This window comes from Phalaenopsis equestris, unplaced genomic scaffold, assembly GCF_001263595.1.
Source record: "Phalaenopsis equestris unplaced genomic scaffold, ASM126359v1 Scaffold000004, whole genome shotgun sequence".
NCBI classification, from domain to species: domain Eukaryota; kingdom Viridiplantae; phylum Streptophyta; class Magnoliopsida; order Asparagales; family Orchidaceae; genus Phalaenopsis; species Phalaenopsis equestris.
In genome coordinates, this window is record NW_018164446.1 from 342,331 (window position 1) to 359,579 (window position 17,249).

Sequence of the window (17,249 nt, forward strand, 5' to 3'; positions counted from 1 at the left end):
GCTGAAGCTGTTAAAGGCTTAATAAATCTATCATATCTAACCCTTATGCATTAGAAATAATATTCTGTTTTTAAATAAGTAATTATTTGTTTAATTGTAAATCATAGTTTTCTTAGAACCTTAAATATTAATGGGAAAAATTGTGTGAGAATACCTAATCAAAGTTTATTTGAGAAGAAAATTAAAATATTTTGGGCTGAATGCTAATTTGATTGTATATTATATTTATTTTAAAATAAATTTAATAAGTTTAGATTTATTTTAATCAAATTATGACAAGAATTAAAAAAAAATTATGATGAGAATTTTTTATTTAATTTTTATCAAAATTAATGGAGTTGAAACTTTCTTTTTTTTTTTTGGGTGGAAAAGTAAGTCTGAAAGATAATATGTATATACGAACTCACGACTTCACGATGTAAGGATAATATGCATGATACGAACTTATGACTTCACGAATTTTTTTTCTTTTTTGGAGAGAAGTAAGCCTGAAAGATAATATGTATATACGAACTCGCGACTTCACGATACAAGGATAATATGCATGATACGAACTTATGACTTCACGATGTGCAACTACATTCCATCCTTTATTTTGCTTTATGATTTCAATCACTAAGTTTCGACTCTTATCGATTTTTTGTATAAAAACAAAACCTTAACTGCATTTTATGAAAGGAGGCTGAAAATTGTTTTAAAAAGTACTTAAGAGATAGGAAAAAGTTATTTTCTTAAGATTGAAAATAATAATAAGCTATTATAAATTTGTCAAATAAGAAACCACTTCATATAAGCGACCTTTAGGATCACCAAAATCAACTATTAAGTATAGGGATGTAAACGAGCTCAGTTTGAGTGAGCCTGAATTCAACTCGTGTTTGGCTTGTTAAAAAATATCAATGTTTGTGTTCGGCTTATTTATATATCAAACTAAAAAAAAATTTCGTGTTTGGCTCATTTGCTTAACTAGCCGAATACGAGCTATTTGCGAACGAGTCGTTTTGACAACGCTAGTCATGCAATCCTGGGATATTAAGGATAGGGGTGAGATTTAAATCTTATTATTTAGATTAAAATATTATTTAAATATAATTTAATATGTTTTTATTCTATTTTTTAAATTAATAATTTTAATTGATTATAAATCTTTGTAGCTTTATAGTACCATGTGATCATAAAGGATCGACATATTATTGCGTGAGATTCAATCGGCGGACCGCACCCGCAGTCCCAACATACCAAGACGCATGCAAGAGCCTTTAATCACAGGTTAGTCGGCTGACCCGCTTTTACTATGAAGAACGGGATCGTTATTCAACCAATGCCTTACTCGACCGAATTTAAGCAAGCCGACCAACCAGTTACCGCCATATTAGAATTCAAATTATAATACAAATATGATATAAAATCTATACGATTAATAGAGCATCAATTTTATTAAGAATGATTTTCATAACCGTTCCCTCTTTTTTGTGGTTATATAAATACACCCCTATAAATAGGAGACAAAAGGACAAATAAAGGGATCTCTTCCCGTTCTCCCTATAGTGAGTTCTTGACATATTCCCTACTTCATCTTTCCTCCTTCACCCGGCTCTAACTCTTGATGCTTGTTCATAAAAAAAAAAAAATAGAATTCAACGTCCTAATGGAGCGATGAGCGCGAACATGCCCTAGATGAGAAGTTGAGCCAACTACGAAGGAGAATCACTATAGAAAGATTTGGTGCCAATGAAATTCGACATCCTAAAGATCTTGTTAGGGAAGTGACTTAAAGTTGAGTAAATGATGGAGATACTATGATTAATTGTCTTAGAATGTGGAGTTATGATCTGAAATAGATTTTAAATTTGGAGGAATTTATGTGGGTGTTAATGAGTAGATAACAATAATAGATTCTATTCTTGTCTAGCTTGACCAAGAGTTTCTAAGTGGATCTTTGGAGTGGTTTTGAGGGTTGGGTTTAGTAGGATGATATAACATGATTCTAAGGGTGTTGATAGATAGTTAATAAAGTTGAGGGCAAGAGTTAAGATATAAAAAAAAAACTAGAAAATAAAGTAATGATAATTACCTAGAGATGGTTAATAAAGTTGAGGGCAAGAGTTAAGATATATAAAAAAAAAAAACTAGAAAATAAAGTAATGATAATTACCTATCTCACTAAAGCAAAGACACACTTGAAGCCACCCAACACGAAACAAAGAGAAAAAATTGCGCACCAATTGTCATTTAACAATTAAAAGTAAGTCATTACATATCATCTATATATATATGGATGAAAATAATAAAAAAACTGAGAAAAAAGAGGAGAAAATTTTAAAGGGAAGGATAGGTGGTCATTAATAGAGAAATGTGTTATCACATTCTTAGTTTTGTATTATTATTATTATTATTATAACCAGCTCATGCAAACCTCCAAATTCAAAAATTCAAACATTCTAGAAACTAAAATTGAAATTTAAATATTAAAATAAAAATTCATATATTTCTTCTTGATTAGGCTCATGTGATTTGCTTGAAAAAATGCTTGCTATTACTCACAAAAAATCAATTCATGAGGAACACCACAAAAGTTACAGGAGAGGAGAAAAGAGAAGCATACCTTACCAGATTGCAAAGAGGAGAAGAGAAGGAGAATCGCAACAGAGAGATCCAGAGGATGAGAGCAGAGAAGACAAATCTAAGGCACAAATGAGTATTGTCGAGAGGAAGAAGGAGAATCGCAACAGATATATCCAGGAATCGCAGAAGAATCGTAGCCAGGGCACGAGATGTCACAGGGGATATATCGCAAAAGGTAAACAGATACGTAGGCCGCGGGCTTTGACCCGTGGTCGACGTCTAATAGAATAGGATACACGCATATCCTCAAAAGCATGCCAACTACACATAGAAAACATTCTCAATGCGTTTTGAAAACGCATAAGCAACAAATAAACCGCCTCAAACAAACACTTAGTTGCATGATATCTCTCAGGGTGAATGTGAATCAAAACATAATCAACTTCATTAAATTCTCTTATTGACCTATTTTGATTTTCCTTCAAAACTTATTTATCATTACTTTAAGTGATCTGCTTTCTTATAATATCACAGTGGTTCTGAAAATTTTTTGACAAATAGAAGTGTTGAATCAAGGAATGCATGAAAAGAAGGACTGTCTATATCAATGGTTGTCTTCTATTTTGATGATTTTGTTTCGAAATAGTAGTGAATTTATTTTAATTTTCAACCAATAAACGTAATGAAATGTTTCTTCTATATTTTGAGGATCAAATAGCTCACTTCATACTAAATATCCATTTTAAATCCAATGATAAATTTATTGGCTCGTTGTCAATCATTGTCACTATAATCAGGCTCACAATTAGATTTTCAAATGTGTTCAAGTATTCAACTATAGGAAGACTACCTTGCCTTAAAGTTAAAAATTACCATTGTAATTTCTTTTCATGATGCCTAAGTCAATATTTGGTTTTTAACATTTATATCATTTCAACCCAGGTAAGAGTGGTAGGCCCTAACCTTTGTTTATTCGATAAGTTATTATTCCAATAAATTTGAGCATCTCCAAAATTTCACTTTATCAGAAGTAACTCTGGTAATCATCCATTTGAGCAAACCAATCTAGGTACTTGTTTGGGTCATGAGTGCCATCATAGGAGAGATCTTCAATTCAAATGTCTTAGAGAGGTCATTAAAGTCATCAATATTCCTATATGAATGTTCACTTCTACCTCTACTCCTAGGATTAAGTTGTCTTCTATAGAGTTAGTCTTGTCCTGACTCTAAGTATGAAATCATTACCTTTCAATGGTGTAAGATAAAATTGAGTTGTAGATGTAGATGTTTAATATTTTGAAGATAATTTGCAATTGATCTTTTAAGTCTCACATTTGTGCTTTATTCTCCTCAAATAGTTCCTTAGTTTTAATATTTTTTTTTTCATGAATTATAAGATATAATGAATCAACCATTTGGGTTACATCCTCAATCTAGTCTTGGGAAATAAACCTTGGTGCCATGGTATCAAATTTTTTATGATACCAAATAGGATGGTGGTGGGTGACCTTTTTGGTGAGATTAAATGATAGTTAATGTCCTAAATTTTTAGTTTAAAATCTAAACAAAACATAGTTTTTGCCGTAATTCTAATGAGTTAGTATGATATACCGATTGAAATGTTTAGACTATAATCTGGATTAGTTTAGCCTAAACTGGTTTTGAAGATCTCTTTAGGGAAGTGGTTTAAAATTGGGTAAATTAGTATACATTCTTATAAGTAGTCCCTTAGAATGTGGAGGTATGTTCTAAAGTAGATGATTAAATTTTGATAAGTTTATGTGGCTGCTAATAGCTAGATAAATAAGATTCTAGTATTATCCACCTTGAGCAAGAGCTTCGAAGTAGATCTTTATAATAGTTTGAGGGTTGGTGGGTTGAGTAGGAGATGGGATAATAGGATTTTAAGGGTCTTGAGAGGATGTTAATAAAGTTGAGAGCAAATGTTAAGATTATAACAAACAAAATTAGAAAGTAAACTAAATTTAACTATCTAACCTCCCAGAAAACAAAAACACACACTTCAACTGCAAGCACCAAGTAAAGAAAAAAATTACTCCAATTTTCATTCAATGATTGAAAATAAGCCATAATATATTAACCCTATTTATATGGATTACCAATATAAAAAATCAATATATATATATATATATACACACACACAGAAAAGTTTGAAGAGAATGATAGTTGACTGTTAATAGGGGAATGTATTAACCACATTCGCTCTTTATTATTATCATTATTTTTTTTTAAGATCAACCTATACAAGCCTCTATATTTGAAAATTCAATTTTTCTGAAAACTAAATTGAAATTTAAATATTAAAATACAAATAATACAAATTCAAATATTTCTTATCAATTGGGCTCTTTTGATGACATTGAATGGATATTTGCTTGGGCACTTGGGCTCTTGCAGTTGTTATTTTGATTTTATTTTGTTAATTCAATAATATGCTACTTCATATAGACTCTTAATTATATAGTAAATTATTTTAATCGGATTAAACATCATGAGTTTTTTTTTTCCTTTTTTCAGGATTTTTCCACATTTGGATTAAACATCATGAGTTTTTTTTTTTTTCCTTTTTTCAGGATTTTTCCACATTTTTTGGCTCGTCTGGCTAATTTTCTTTTATCTATATGTGTTGGATCTTTATGCAGTACTAAGACGAAAAGTTAGCATTTTTGACCCCCGTGAATTTTTTAGCAAGCACCGCACGTCTTCATACATAATTAAGGTGATGTGCAGCCGCTAGGCGTGTAAATACATAGGAATTAAGTCGCATGTATGTGAATCAAATAAAAGAAAAGAATAAAAGAAAAGGCAAAACCACCTGTAAAAATGCAAGGCAGATTTATCTAATTTTTAGAAAACAGTTTATAAGACCGATGGTGGTAAAGACTGTCGCCAACGATGAACATGTTAATTCAAATTGAGAATCTGAGCTAATACTTTCCCTCCCATGGCAAGGAGTTGCCTTTTTCTTAGAAAGAATAACAACTGCCAACATAGAAATTTACTGTTGGTGAATTTCAGATTCATGATCTTATACATTTGACATGTCGGCAAGATATTCCCAAGATTATAATTTTGGCAATGCAGAGAGACTAAACTCATAAATACCAAACACCAGGCCATAAATTTGCACAATCAACACATCCTACATTATATGCAACAGTAAAACCCGCAAGATCTCCAGCAAAAAAAGAAGCTATTTTTTTAGAACATGTTTTGCGTACAAGGCTAAGATATCCTTCTTGATAGGATTCTTCAGCTGCAGCAGCTGCTCTCCATAACCATGCTTTGTAAGCTCCTGCTTCAATTTAACCACAGTAAGCTTTGTATAATCCTCAGATCCCGTTTCCTGATTTCTTTGACTCCGGTTATCATCATCATCAGCCCCACCATAAACAGATCCACCATCTTCAGCTCGCTCCAGATTAGACGGGCTTAAGGTACTCTTCGATCGCTTTTTGTCTCGAAGAGTTTCGCCATCAATATCCATATCCTGAACTGATTCCGTGGCTGGGAAATAATCCATCCTCAAACGTTTCCCCTGAGCCGTCCTGAGCCGACTATCAATCGCCGTCTCCATAAGCCGAACGGACGCATGCTCCTGCTGCAGAGCATCGAGCTTGCTCTGAGTGGCTTGCAGCTGAATCGACAGAGCCTCTGCTCGATTGTTCGCCTCCGCTAGCGCGGCACGCTCTGTAGCCAATAAAGACTCGAGAACATGCACTGTACTAGACCTCTGCTCATTGCTCCTGCTCAACGATTCCTCAATTTCTCTCTCCCTCTCTTCGAGTCTTCGCTCCAGCAAATCCGCTTTCGAAGTTGCCTCCAGCTCGCACGATCGCAGCCTCGTTACTTCTTCAATTAACGTGGATTTTTCTCGCTCCAGGTTTTCGACTTGTCTCTGCGCTCTTTCAATCAATGTGAGCCGTTCCATGGCCAAGCGACGAGCCTCGTTCTTTTCCTCTTGAGCGGCAGCAACTTCGGCACGAGCAATGTCAGCTAGTTCTATTGCTTTCTTGGCTTCGTTCTCGGCATCTTTGCTTCTTCTTTCAGCTGCATCAAGATTTTTGCATTCGGAAAGATATTTCTCCTGAAAGTGATTCTTCTGTTGCTCGAGCAGTTTGCATTCTTTCTCGTGAGATTGGGCTCTAGTTTCTGTGGAATCTAGAATCTTAGTTAGTCTGTTAGTCTTCTCGTTCAAAGCTATATTTTCCAATTCATGGCTCTTAGCTCTTGATTCAGCAGCCTGCATATAATCTTCACTATTAGATAATAGCAAAAAATCAATATAGACGAATAATAGAAATTAAAAAACTGAATGTACCTCCAGTCTAGAAATTGAACTGCTAGCCTGCAGTTCAGCTTGTTCAATATTGGCATTCAGCTTTCTGATTTCCACATCCTGTTTCATTATAACAAAAACAAAGAGGAGGTTTGAAGAGATTGTACATAGCAGTTGCGAGTTGAATTCAGATTTGACCTGAAATTAACATGACCCGAAATTGACCTAACTTGAACCTGACCCGAAACTGACCTGACTTGAACTTGACCCGAATATTAAACGGGTCAAAAGTCCAACTCGCCTTCAACCCACTGAATCGAATCCAACCCATATAGCCCATTTAACATAAGCCATAATAAATATTTAGGTCAAATTCAGTTGAAAAGCTGATTTTTGACGCAATCTTGGGCTAGCGAGTCAATTTTCAGGTCGATTTTGGGTTAGTGGACCAGCCCAAACCCGATCCGAAAAATTAAATGGGTTCGGATATCTAACCCAAACCGAACCCGAAATTTATTCAGGTCAACCCGAACCTGAATTTTTTGAGTCAAGCTCATATAGAGTTGGCCTGTCCAGAAATTTTTGACACTCATAATTGTCCGCGATCAAATAATGCTAAGAAAAAAAAATACCTTTTCTACTAGTCTTTTTGAAAATTCGGCTCTTAAAGCATCTTCTCGCTCTCTCGCCTTTTTATTTGAATGCTCCAATGCCTGCGCTGCTCTATCACGAGCTTCTTTAGCTTCAGCCAGAACAAACTCGTATTTCCGCCTCCATTCCGTCGCCTCTTCTTCAGCCGAATTTGCCTGTTCACGGACAGCGACTAATCTTCCTTCAGCAGCAGTACTCCTGGTCTCTAAGGCAGCAATCTCAGCCCTCAATTTCTCTTCCTCTGCCTTTTGTTCCAATAAAATGCGGTCATATTTCATTTTCCAGCCACCAGACTCGCCCTTAATGACCTCCAAAGACTTGGATAAACTCAAACAGCGCTCCTCCAATGTGCTGCATTTACTCTTCAGGTTTGTGACGTGAATAGAATAATCTTCTGCAATTCTTTTCTTATCAGAGATGGCATCTTCGTAACGCTTTAAATAGTCGGCTCTGTGCTTCTCGTTCGACTCCACTTGCTTCTTCAGCAATTCCAATTTGTCATCATTTGAAGCGCATCTCAACTTAAGAGCAGTTCTTTCAGATTCAATTTTATCCAAATGTTTTTTGAAAAGGTCCTTGATCGGCCCCTCCAAACTATGACAATAACAAATTTTACTTGAGAAAAAGCTGTTTGTTAAAATTTGCAAAAAGAATAGGATATTGTCATGGATTTTTATATTGATAATGCCAATCCTCAGGAATCCATCACATCAAAAAGCGTAGCTGACAAAATTACGATTACATACTGACTAAATTAGTATTTTACTTTTCAATGAGGTTTCTGGTAGAGATAGAAGTACTCTCAAACTATACGTCATGCCACCACAAGGAGTGCTAATAAGCCATTTCAACGTTGCAGCCTATTGCCAAAAATGAAGGAAGATTTACATACATACCACTCAATTCCTTTTTATTTACATATCCAACACCTTAACTTCAATTTTTTACATATATGCCACCTTAACTATGCATGAAAAGGTGTCTCTCTCTTTTGGTATTTTTTATGCAATGTGAAAAAATTTTGGTGGTACAAATGCAAGAAGTATAGTATAGATGTTAGATACGTAAATATGTAGAAATTGGGTGGTAATATGCATGCAAATGCCCGAAAAAAGAACAAGATGAATACCAGTGCTGTACAAAGGAAACCAATTTTTCGCATTTTCCAGGGCCAAAACAGGATGATTTATAATCAGCAACTAAACCATCCAAAACCTGCAGAGACATTCAACATTACCTTTAGTGCTCCATCTAACTGAATATCAAAGGCACACAGGTTCAAAAAAATTCAATCAGTGTTCCACAAGGAAATTTTTTTTTAAATGAACATAATTTAAGAATTGTATCGAAACCCAATTGGTCATTGGATTACGCTAGTCAAACTGAGTTCTAAACTAGGATAACTACTGGAGTTGGCATAAAACAACAATTCTCCTAAATTAGAGAAACAAGAGCGTTGATGGCATAAAAGCACTATATTCGAATTAAAAAAAAAAAAGAAAATTTGCATACATACCATTGAATTCCTATCTATTTACATATTTAACCCCAAAACTTCAATTTTTAGATGCATATCAGCTCACCTATGCATAAAAAGGTGTATTTTATTTTTTAAAATTAAAATGTTTTCATGTGATATGAGAGATTTGAAAGGTAAAAAAAAAAAGAAAAAAAAAAAGAAAAAAAAATTGTTTAAGAGTTCAGCAAGTTCTCAAGTAAAAAATGGAAGGACTTAAAACAGCCAACACAAGATGTAGAATAAATTATAGGAAAAAAATTTACCCGAAGTATATTTTCAACTTTTGCATCAGGGACTTGACATGCAGCACGTAGCTTTGATTCCATGGTCTGTAAAATTCTAGAGCAGTGCATATCCGCCTCGAGGAAAGCATTCTTTGTGTACTCCTGCATCATCAATACAAACTTAAAAGACGCAAAGAAGAATTGAACTAATCTCACGCATTATTGCAAAAGCTATTCTGTCAAGACAATAAATCTTTGTAAAATCTAAAGATTTAGCTAGAAAGTAAAAAAAAGAAAAAAAAAAAACTGATGCCCAAAAGCAGGATATCAAGCAAAATTTAGGTTAAAAAGGGTACACTTTGTGAAACTTTAATAAGCAAATTCGATACACAAACACGACCATACCAATGTGTCGGGAACCAGATGGCATCACCCCTAAATTTCCAAAATGAAGGTCAAGGGTTTGATAGATGTAAAAAAAAATAAATGAAAAAAAGAATGGAGAATATCATTGCTAGCCACAACCTAGTAAGCATACCATTTCTAATTTCTTTGATTTAGTTATCCTATTATATCGCTTTTGGAAGTATGCAGTTTAAAATTACTTATTATGCTCCTTATGATTCATGCGATTTTGTAAATCAGATTATTTGTTTTATATTGAACTGTTGGCGGCCTTGAAAGTTGCATTCTGCATTAAAATATTGAAAGTGTATAAAACAATGCCTCAGGCACTTGACAAAATGTGACCTTTCTTTCACTATAAATGAAAAAAGAGCATGTTGCTTTTTCAGAGCAAAATTGCTATGTAAAGCTGTATGAGCACATCAATGTGCTGCCGTTTTTCCATCTTTAGCTGTTAAGTAATTTTAAAATGACTTTTTTTCGGGGAATCCATGTTTAATAGAACTAAAAAAGCAAAACAACATGGGTTGCTGGTAGCCAGTAATACATTTTTTTACTATTCAGAAAATAATGATACATATGATAAAACATAAAACTATAGTTTGGGCTTAATATATTATTTCGATGCAAGTATTAAAATCATTGTTTTATTATATAAAATAATCAATGCATGAAATTATGCCAAAATTTTCCCGTTATGCAGTACTTGTTCTTATCATGTTGTCTCCATGTATCCTTTTAATACATGTACTTCATAGGATACACCTAGGATTACAACCCAAAATAATCTCTGCATCAATTTAGTCTCAAATTTTCACATTTCTTCAATTCAGTCCCTTGACCACATATATATATATATATATATATATATGTGGGCAAGAGACTGAGTTGAAGAAATGTGAAAATGTGAGACTAAATACATACATACATACATATATATATATATATCTGTGTGTGTGTGCTCGCGCGCGCTACACGTTTAGGCTCATTGGTGCGACCTCTGGCGTAAGTCCCTCGGGTCGGGGGTTTGAATCCAGTGGCGCGGGCTCTTCGGATCAATTAAAACACACCGAGTTTCGACCCAAATGGGGGAAGCGTTATTTGGTGCCCACTGGACCAAATAACGATTCCCTTTTAAATATATATATATATATAACCCAAGGGCTAATATATTAAAGAGAAAATGATACAGATAGTTTGTATGAGTAGACATAAAAGTAGACACTCAACCCACACGGTACAACACACAAAAAATTCAAAAAAAAGGAGAGGGTACATATAAAATAAAATAAAAACCAAACCACCAGGGAGCGGAATTAGTTAGGGACGACCCAATTTAGTCCTGCCTCTGCCTCTGCCTCTAGTTCCTGGAAGGGAGCCAACTAACAAATTGGTGATGCGCGTACCATTACCCGAAGTAACCAAAACATCATCCATTAGATTTATTAGCTCAAGTAGATCTCCATTATTCTTCTTCCTCCTGGAAATGTAAACATGTCATTCCTCATCCGAAGATTGATCATTCAGATGAGGTGGTGTAGCTATAGCAGAAGGATTGTCAACGGTTGTGCCCATAATAGTTTCAAGTATATGTGAAGTATGAATTGTCGCCTCTACACCGGATACTTCCTGAAGATGAAGAGCTGCAAGGTTCTCTTGATTAACAATCCGAACACTATCCTTTGTAGGTAAGGATCCTTTAGTATTGTTTTTAAGAGGGTTTGAAGGTGTAGGTTGCCCAGCAGAGCCATCCAACATCACATCAATCGCAGAAATAGTAACTGGATTGTCAAGGGGGTTCACAGAAGTAATTAGATCAGTCACCAAATCTTGTCTTGTGGTAGTTTCCTCCCCAGGTGGAATATGTCCAGAGCAGTGAGGTTAGATCCCTCCTTATTCACTTGAACTTTAAATTTCAAATTAGGATGGAACTTGTAGCATTTATCAAGGGTATGCCCAAACATCTTCCAATGGGTACAATAAGGAGGTCTGTGTTCCATGACGATTTGTTGCCAATATCCATTATGAGTTGTGTCCAGGCCAGACTTCGTCCAGCCAGACTTCAGTAATATCAGGTAAAGTAATATCCCTTTCCACAAGTATTATAGCCACAGAAGATCTGATTAGATTAATAGTGGGTAGATCTAGCTTCATAGGGTCCCCAAGTATAACCCCAATAGAGTAGAGAACCTGATGATTAAAAAAGTGCAGCTTAAGACCAGGTAGATTAAACCATACTGGTACAGTGTGAGTTTCATGATTTGGGTCAAAATCAGGAGACCACTTGAGTAACTTCATTGACTCGCCTGCAATATTAGGATATTTTTTTGGAGAAAATCCGGATATAGTCTTCAGCCACGGTTAATTGAATCAACACATGTCTCTCATCCATGAGTCTCACTTTCCACTTGCCTACTAGATTTAGATCATCAACACTCCTTTCTGATATATATATATATATATACACACAAAGAGGGAGAGGGAGAGAGTTCCTGTTAGTATTTTATGGGATGAAAATTTTTCCCTCTAGTTTTGATCAATCTCTTGTATCCTTAATTCCTCAAAAGTTATATCATTTACAAGTTTTTGCGCTTCAAATAATTGATATTGCTTTACGTAATCAAATATGACTAAAGAAATTAATTTTATATGTAAAAAAAACTGGAGTGCATGGTTACTTGAACCGAGGGTTCTGGATAGCTTTGAAATTCATGGGTGCTATAATAGAAAGCTCAAGACAGAAATGAAATTATATTTATCATAGTAAATAAATTATTCACATAGAGTTAGGAATGTTCTTTTCAATCCCTTACATCATGGGTTATAAAGCTCTACAGTCTTTTTTCCATTTTATTTTGTTTAGATTAGTTTCTTTGTCAGGTATCAAACATTTTGAATCAATGAAGAATATTATTTTTTTCATCTCACATCTCGACATGAATCAGAGCACAACCACTTTTATTCTTTTTGCGTCTCATACATCCATCGTTTCCAAGCCTTGTATCTCTTATATCTCAACCTATCATCCTCTTACCTAGTTTCACTGCCTCATCGCCTCATCATATTTGTTGTTTTCTATTGCATCTCAAATTTCTGTTCTCAACCGATTCTTTTTTTTTCTAATCTTTGTCACCATTGCTTGCTTCTCACCTTCATTGTCTTCACTTAGGTCTCCTCTCTTTGGTAACCATAAAAAAATGGCATCAACAAGGAGTTGCATGACTGCAATCTCCTCGACTAGACACCAAAAGGTGCCACTATTGATCATCTCCGCTAGACATTTGTCCTCACACTAGAATCAACAATTAGATGACATAGATGACAGAGGGCTCCTTGATTTACTCTTGAGTTTTCAAACTTCAACAGCCATTGCTCAACACTACAAGGAAAGAACAACCGACTCCTCTTTGTATTGCCTGATAAGACCGCCGATAATAAGCCTTATCAATCTCATTGATCACTATATTCATTATTGTTTATAGCGGTTGACCTTGAAGCTATTGTCCATTTCTGCTTAGTTAATGCCTTCTTCATCCTTAGCTCTCCCCTCTCCAATACCTCTACACTATCGGTCTCGCTCGCCATTGTTGATGTTTGTAATTCACAAATGTTGTTGCTCACCCTTTTTTGCTCTTTTATTGCTCATCCGGAAAAAGAAAAATAAATGTCAAACCCTACTGATGGTCCCACGTCAAATCAAAATAAGATGATCGGTTGAGTACTCTACTGAAGAACATTGAGAAACCTTCAGATACTAATTCATTGTCTCATTTTAGTGTGTTTTCTGCCTCTATTGGATTACATGTTCAAAAGAAAACCTTTGTCAATTCTTGGGCGTGAATTCAGGAGCTATCTATTTATAGGGCTTTAAAAATGATCCTGGTTGCATTCTTTTTTATCAAACAAGTAAACATTGTTGCATGTCGACCGATGATCAAACATAACCCCAACGTATTTCGTCATGCAGCATGAGTTAAGTAGTGTTCATTGATGCTTGGTTGCATTCCTTTTATTATTTCAAATTTTCTTTTGTTATTGTTTTTAATCTTACATTGAGGATAAATTCAAAGAATTTTTTTTAAGGCAAGTCAAATTAAAATATATTTATTTTTGTAGTTTAATCCCTTTTTCATGTCGATTGCTTGTCTTCTCGAGTTTGCCTGCTTTTGGTGCTTAAAGAAGCAGATGTCTATGCATTTTAATGAGTCTTGACAAATGGCATGACATGAACTTATTTTTAACTTGTGCTAAGAGTTCTACGGTATTGACTAAGTCATATAATTTATAATAATTTATTAAAAGTTACAGTTTGATCAAAGCACAAAGAAATCACCTTAGATAAGTTCAAATTTGAGCTTTATGTTCAAAGCATGTATTTGACCTTGCATTGGCTTTAAATTAACAAATAGCTTGCTTGACGCAGGGCAAGTCATTACGGCGAGACCATCTCCTTAGTAAAAGAGAACCTTTTTTTGTTGAAAAGTCAGTAAAAGAAAACTTTTACTAGCCCAAATTTGTACGAGATATGAAGAGGCGCATCTGAAGTGTAGGGCATGTCACTTGGCAAGACTCGGGGGAAAAACACAATTTTGTACACAACCTTTCCTATTCCAAAGGCACTCTAGTTGGCCTAGAGCACGGATTTTGTGATGGGCTTACAGTGGACACAACGGAGTAAGGATTCTGTCATGATTGTGGGTGACCATTTTTACAAGAAGACATTGTATCCCTTGTCATAAGACGATCGATGCATAACATATTGTAGAATTATGCTTCAAGGAGATTGTTCATCATGGTATACCTAGGAGCATTACTTCGGATAAGGATGTGAAATTTCTATCAACTTTGGAGGACTTTATGAGGCAAATTAGGCACAAATCTTCAATTCAATTCAGCAATTTACCCTCAAATAGATGGGCAGACTGAGGCTGTAAATCGCAGTTTGAGAAATCTTCTTAGATACTTCGTGGGAAAGAACATCAGACAGTGGGATTTAATTCTTCCCCAAGTTGAGTTTGCCTACAATCACTCCAAGTTGAGTTTGCCTACAATCACTCAACTAGTCAATCAACCAAACTCAACACCTTTAAAATTGTATACCGACGAAATGTAATACCCAATTTTGATAATTTTAAGGCATACCTCAAATTTCGCGCCCCTCAAAATTTGACTAAATCAATTTTATAAAACTCTACATCTCGAATCAAGCAATTTGATGTATAGCACTATGCATAAATTTTAAACAGACGAGAAGATATAAAATCATGAAATTATAAGATTAATTAACTTAAATTAACCCTTAATGAAATTCCTAATTCCTCCTTAATCCGGATCCAATCGTTGTTCCCAGCTAACTCTTCCGCACTTAGCTGCGCATGTGTTGGCTGAATTTGATCAAACAACTGAGAGCTTAAGTGTGTACGTTAAATTGTCGCGTCTTCAATTCCCTCTCCCGAATCCTCCCTCACACGAGAAGATTTCAGCAATCGGGCAATGTAGCAAGCGCAACTGGCGCGACCTGCAGGGAGCTACAAGCAACAATTCTGAGATGCAGGGTGAAATTGGTAAAAAGGGAATCTAATTTTTATGATACTCCAAACATTCATTTCCTTCCTTACGTTTCCATTTTGATGAAAGGAGTGATGAAATAACATTGGCTTTAGAATAAGAAAGAATGAGATAAAATATGAATTGATTTATACAAAGCTATAGCTTATTGGATCATGGGTAACTAACCCATACGACAAGGTATCATGCATGTACGACATAATTATTATATGATAAATTGTAATTGAGTAATTAATTGTGTCAATGGTGATGAATATGCGTGAAAGAGAATCGAAAAGTACTGACGTCTAATCCTCTAGGCTAATTGCAAAGCAAGAAGTATGAGCAAAAAATGTCTTGAACAAAAATGATAATCAAAATAGGGTAGATGAAGAAATTAGAGCCACTGAGTTACAAGACATTGTTCGGTTGATATCGCAAATGATTGACAAAATGATAGCTATTGAAAAATCATCCACTAGTACAAGGCATAGATTTGAACTTGAGACAGATGTTTATCGGCATTTGAAGTACTTTCAAGCATTCAAACCACTTGCATTCAAAAGTGTCGGCGACTCTACATTTGATGAAGAGGATTGACTATTTAAAATCGAGAAGATTCTGAATGGTATGATTTGTCCAAAAAACATGACAGTAGTGTTAGCCACTTTCATGCTAAATGGCGAGAATGAGACGTGGTGACATACACAACATAGAGAGAAATTCCAGCCAACACATTTTCTACAAATTCAATGTGATGATTTTGTCAAAGTCTTCAAGGATTGATTTATTTCGCCTTCAGCCAGATTAGCACAAGATAAATCCTCCAATCTAACTCAAGGATTCAGGTCACCTATGCAATATGAGACAATCTACTTTTCTTTCCATATATGTGCTTTACTATGTCAGTATCTAGGAAGAAAAATGTCATAATTTTCTGCGTGATCTCAGAGATCAGTTGAGGTTGACTTTGACACCAGTGATTTCTCAGTGCTAGTTGAAAGCGTGAGACGAATTGAAAATGAACTGAACTTCTTTAGTCAGGGGTGACAATCTTCGGCAAACAAGAGAAAATATTTTGGCTAGAAATACTAATTTTTGGATGAAGTGTGAAAAAACGTATTTAGTACAATGTTTATACCAAAAAAAATCAGAGCTTGAAATCAGGCATGAAGCAAGCGACATTTTCCCAACAGTTTTTTCTTCATGTCGTTTTTCCTCCCATTGAGATCTGTTTTGTGGAGAATTCTCTGTTGTTGGCTTCCCAACAATATTTTTTCCATAAAGAGCTATTGCATATTTGCCATGTAAATCTATAGTCACTGGTTCCCCTAGATGCTATCGTTTTTCACCCCAACTATCGTCGGTTCCCCTAGTTGCTGCCGTTTTCCACCCCAACTGTCGTCGGTTCCCCTCTTCCCTACTGGTTTTCTAAAGGTTGTTGTCATTGATCCTTTTGGCAGATAGTTACAGCCATCGAACATCCCAACGCTGAAATGTTGATCCCTGGATTCCAATCTCGGACCTTCTTGTAGAGATACTGAAACGTTGATCCCTGGATTCCCTTCGAGGGATATCACGTGGGCAACCAATCATGGATTACTGCAACCCTCTCACCGACTGTCTCTCCCAACAAGATTTCTACCGGACCTCTATCGCCCGACTCTTCCTCTCATCGACAACCCCTTTCTGATGAGTTGTGTGTTGATAGCTTCTTTATCGTCCCTTCCAGTTGTAGAACTTTCCCGTTGCTCTTCCTTGCATGAACTTCCCACTATTCCTACGCGGAGGACTTTTTCGCAGGAAACAAAGCTGTTTTTTTCAGTTGTTCTTCCCAGTCGCAGAAAACAATGCAGCTCTTTCCCTGAAATTCAACGCTGCTTCCTGTCATTGCTTGATGTTTCTTGATGTTCTTCCATAAAAATTCAACGTTGGTTCCTGTTGCCTAATCTGTCGACGACCCTTTCTCCCACAAATATTTTTTCTTCCGTGCGCAGGCGTTGAGGGTCTCTGCAGCAAAAGTGGTCAGAGGGAAAGA

General features: G+C 35.4%; 1 protein-coding gene across 2 annotated transcripts in view; it reads right to left on the reverse strand.

Annotated features, from left to right (window-relative positions):
• Positions 1-5,462: 5,462 nt before the first annotated feature.
• The window catches only part of LOC110018162 (guanylate-binding protein 1-like), a 35,127-nt gene continuing 23,340 nt past the window's right edge, over positions 5,463-17,249 (reverse strand). Inside the window, exons 10-14 of one of the 2 annotated variants that reach the window (XM_020715374.1) lie at positions 9,299-9,421; positions 8,646-8,731; positions 7,498-8,110; positions 6,908-6,985; positions 5,463-6,829 (exon numbers count right to left, since the gene is read on the reverse strand). In XM_020715374.1, coding sequence (XP_020571033.1) covers positions 5,780-6,829; positions 6,908-6,985; positions 7,498-8,110; positions 8,646-8,731; positions 9,299-9,421 — 1,950 coding nt within the window. In that variant the 3' untranslated portion in view covers positions 5,463-5,779. The remainder of the gene's footprint in view (positions 6,830-6,907; positions 6,986-7,497; positions 8,111-8,645; positions 8,732-9,298; positions 9,422-17,249) is intronic. The other variant, XM_020715375.1, reaches the window with a different exon arrangement.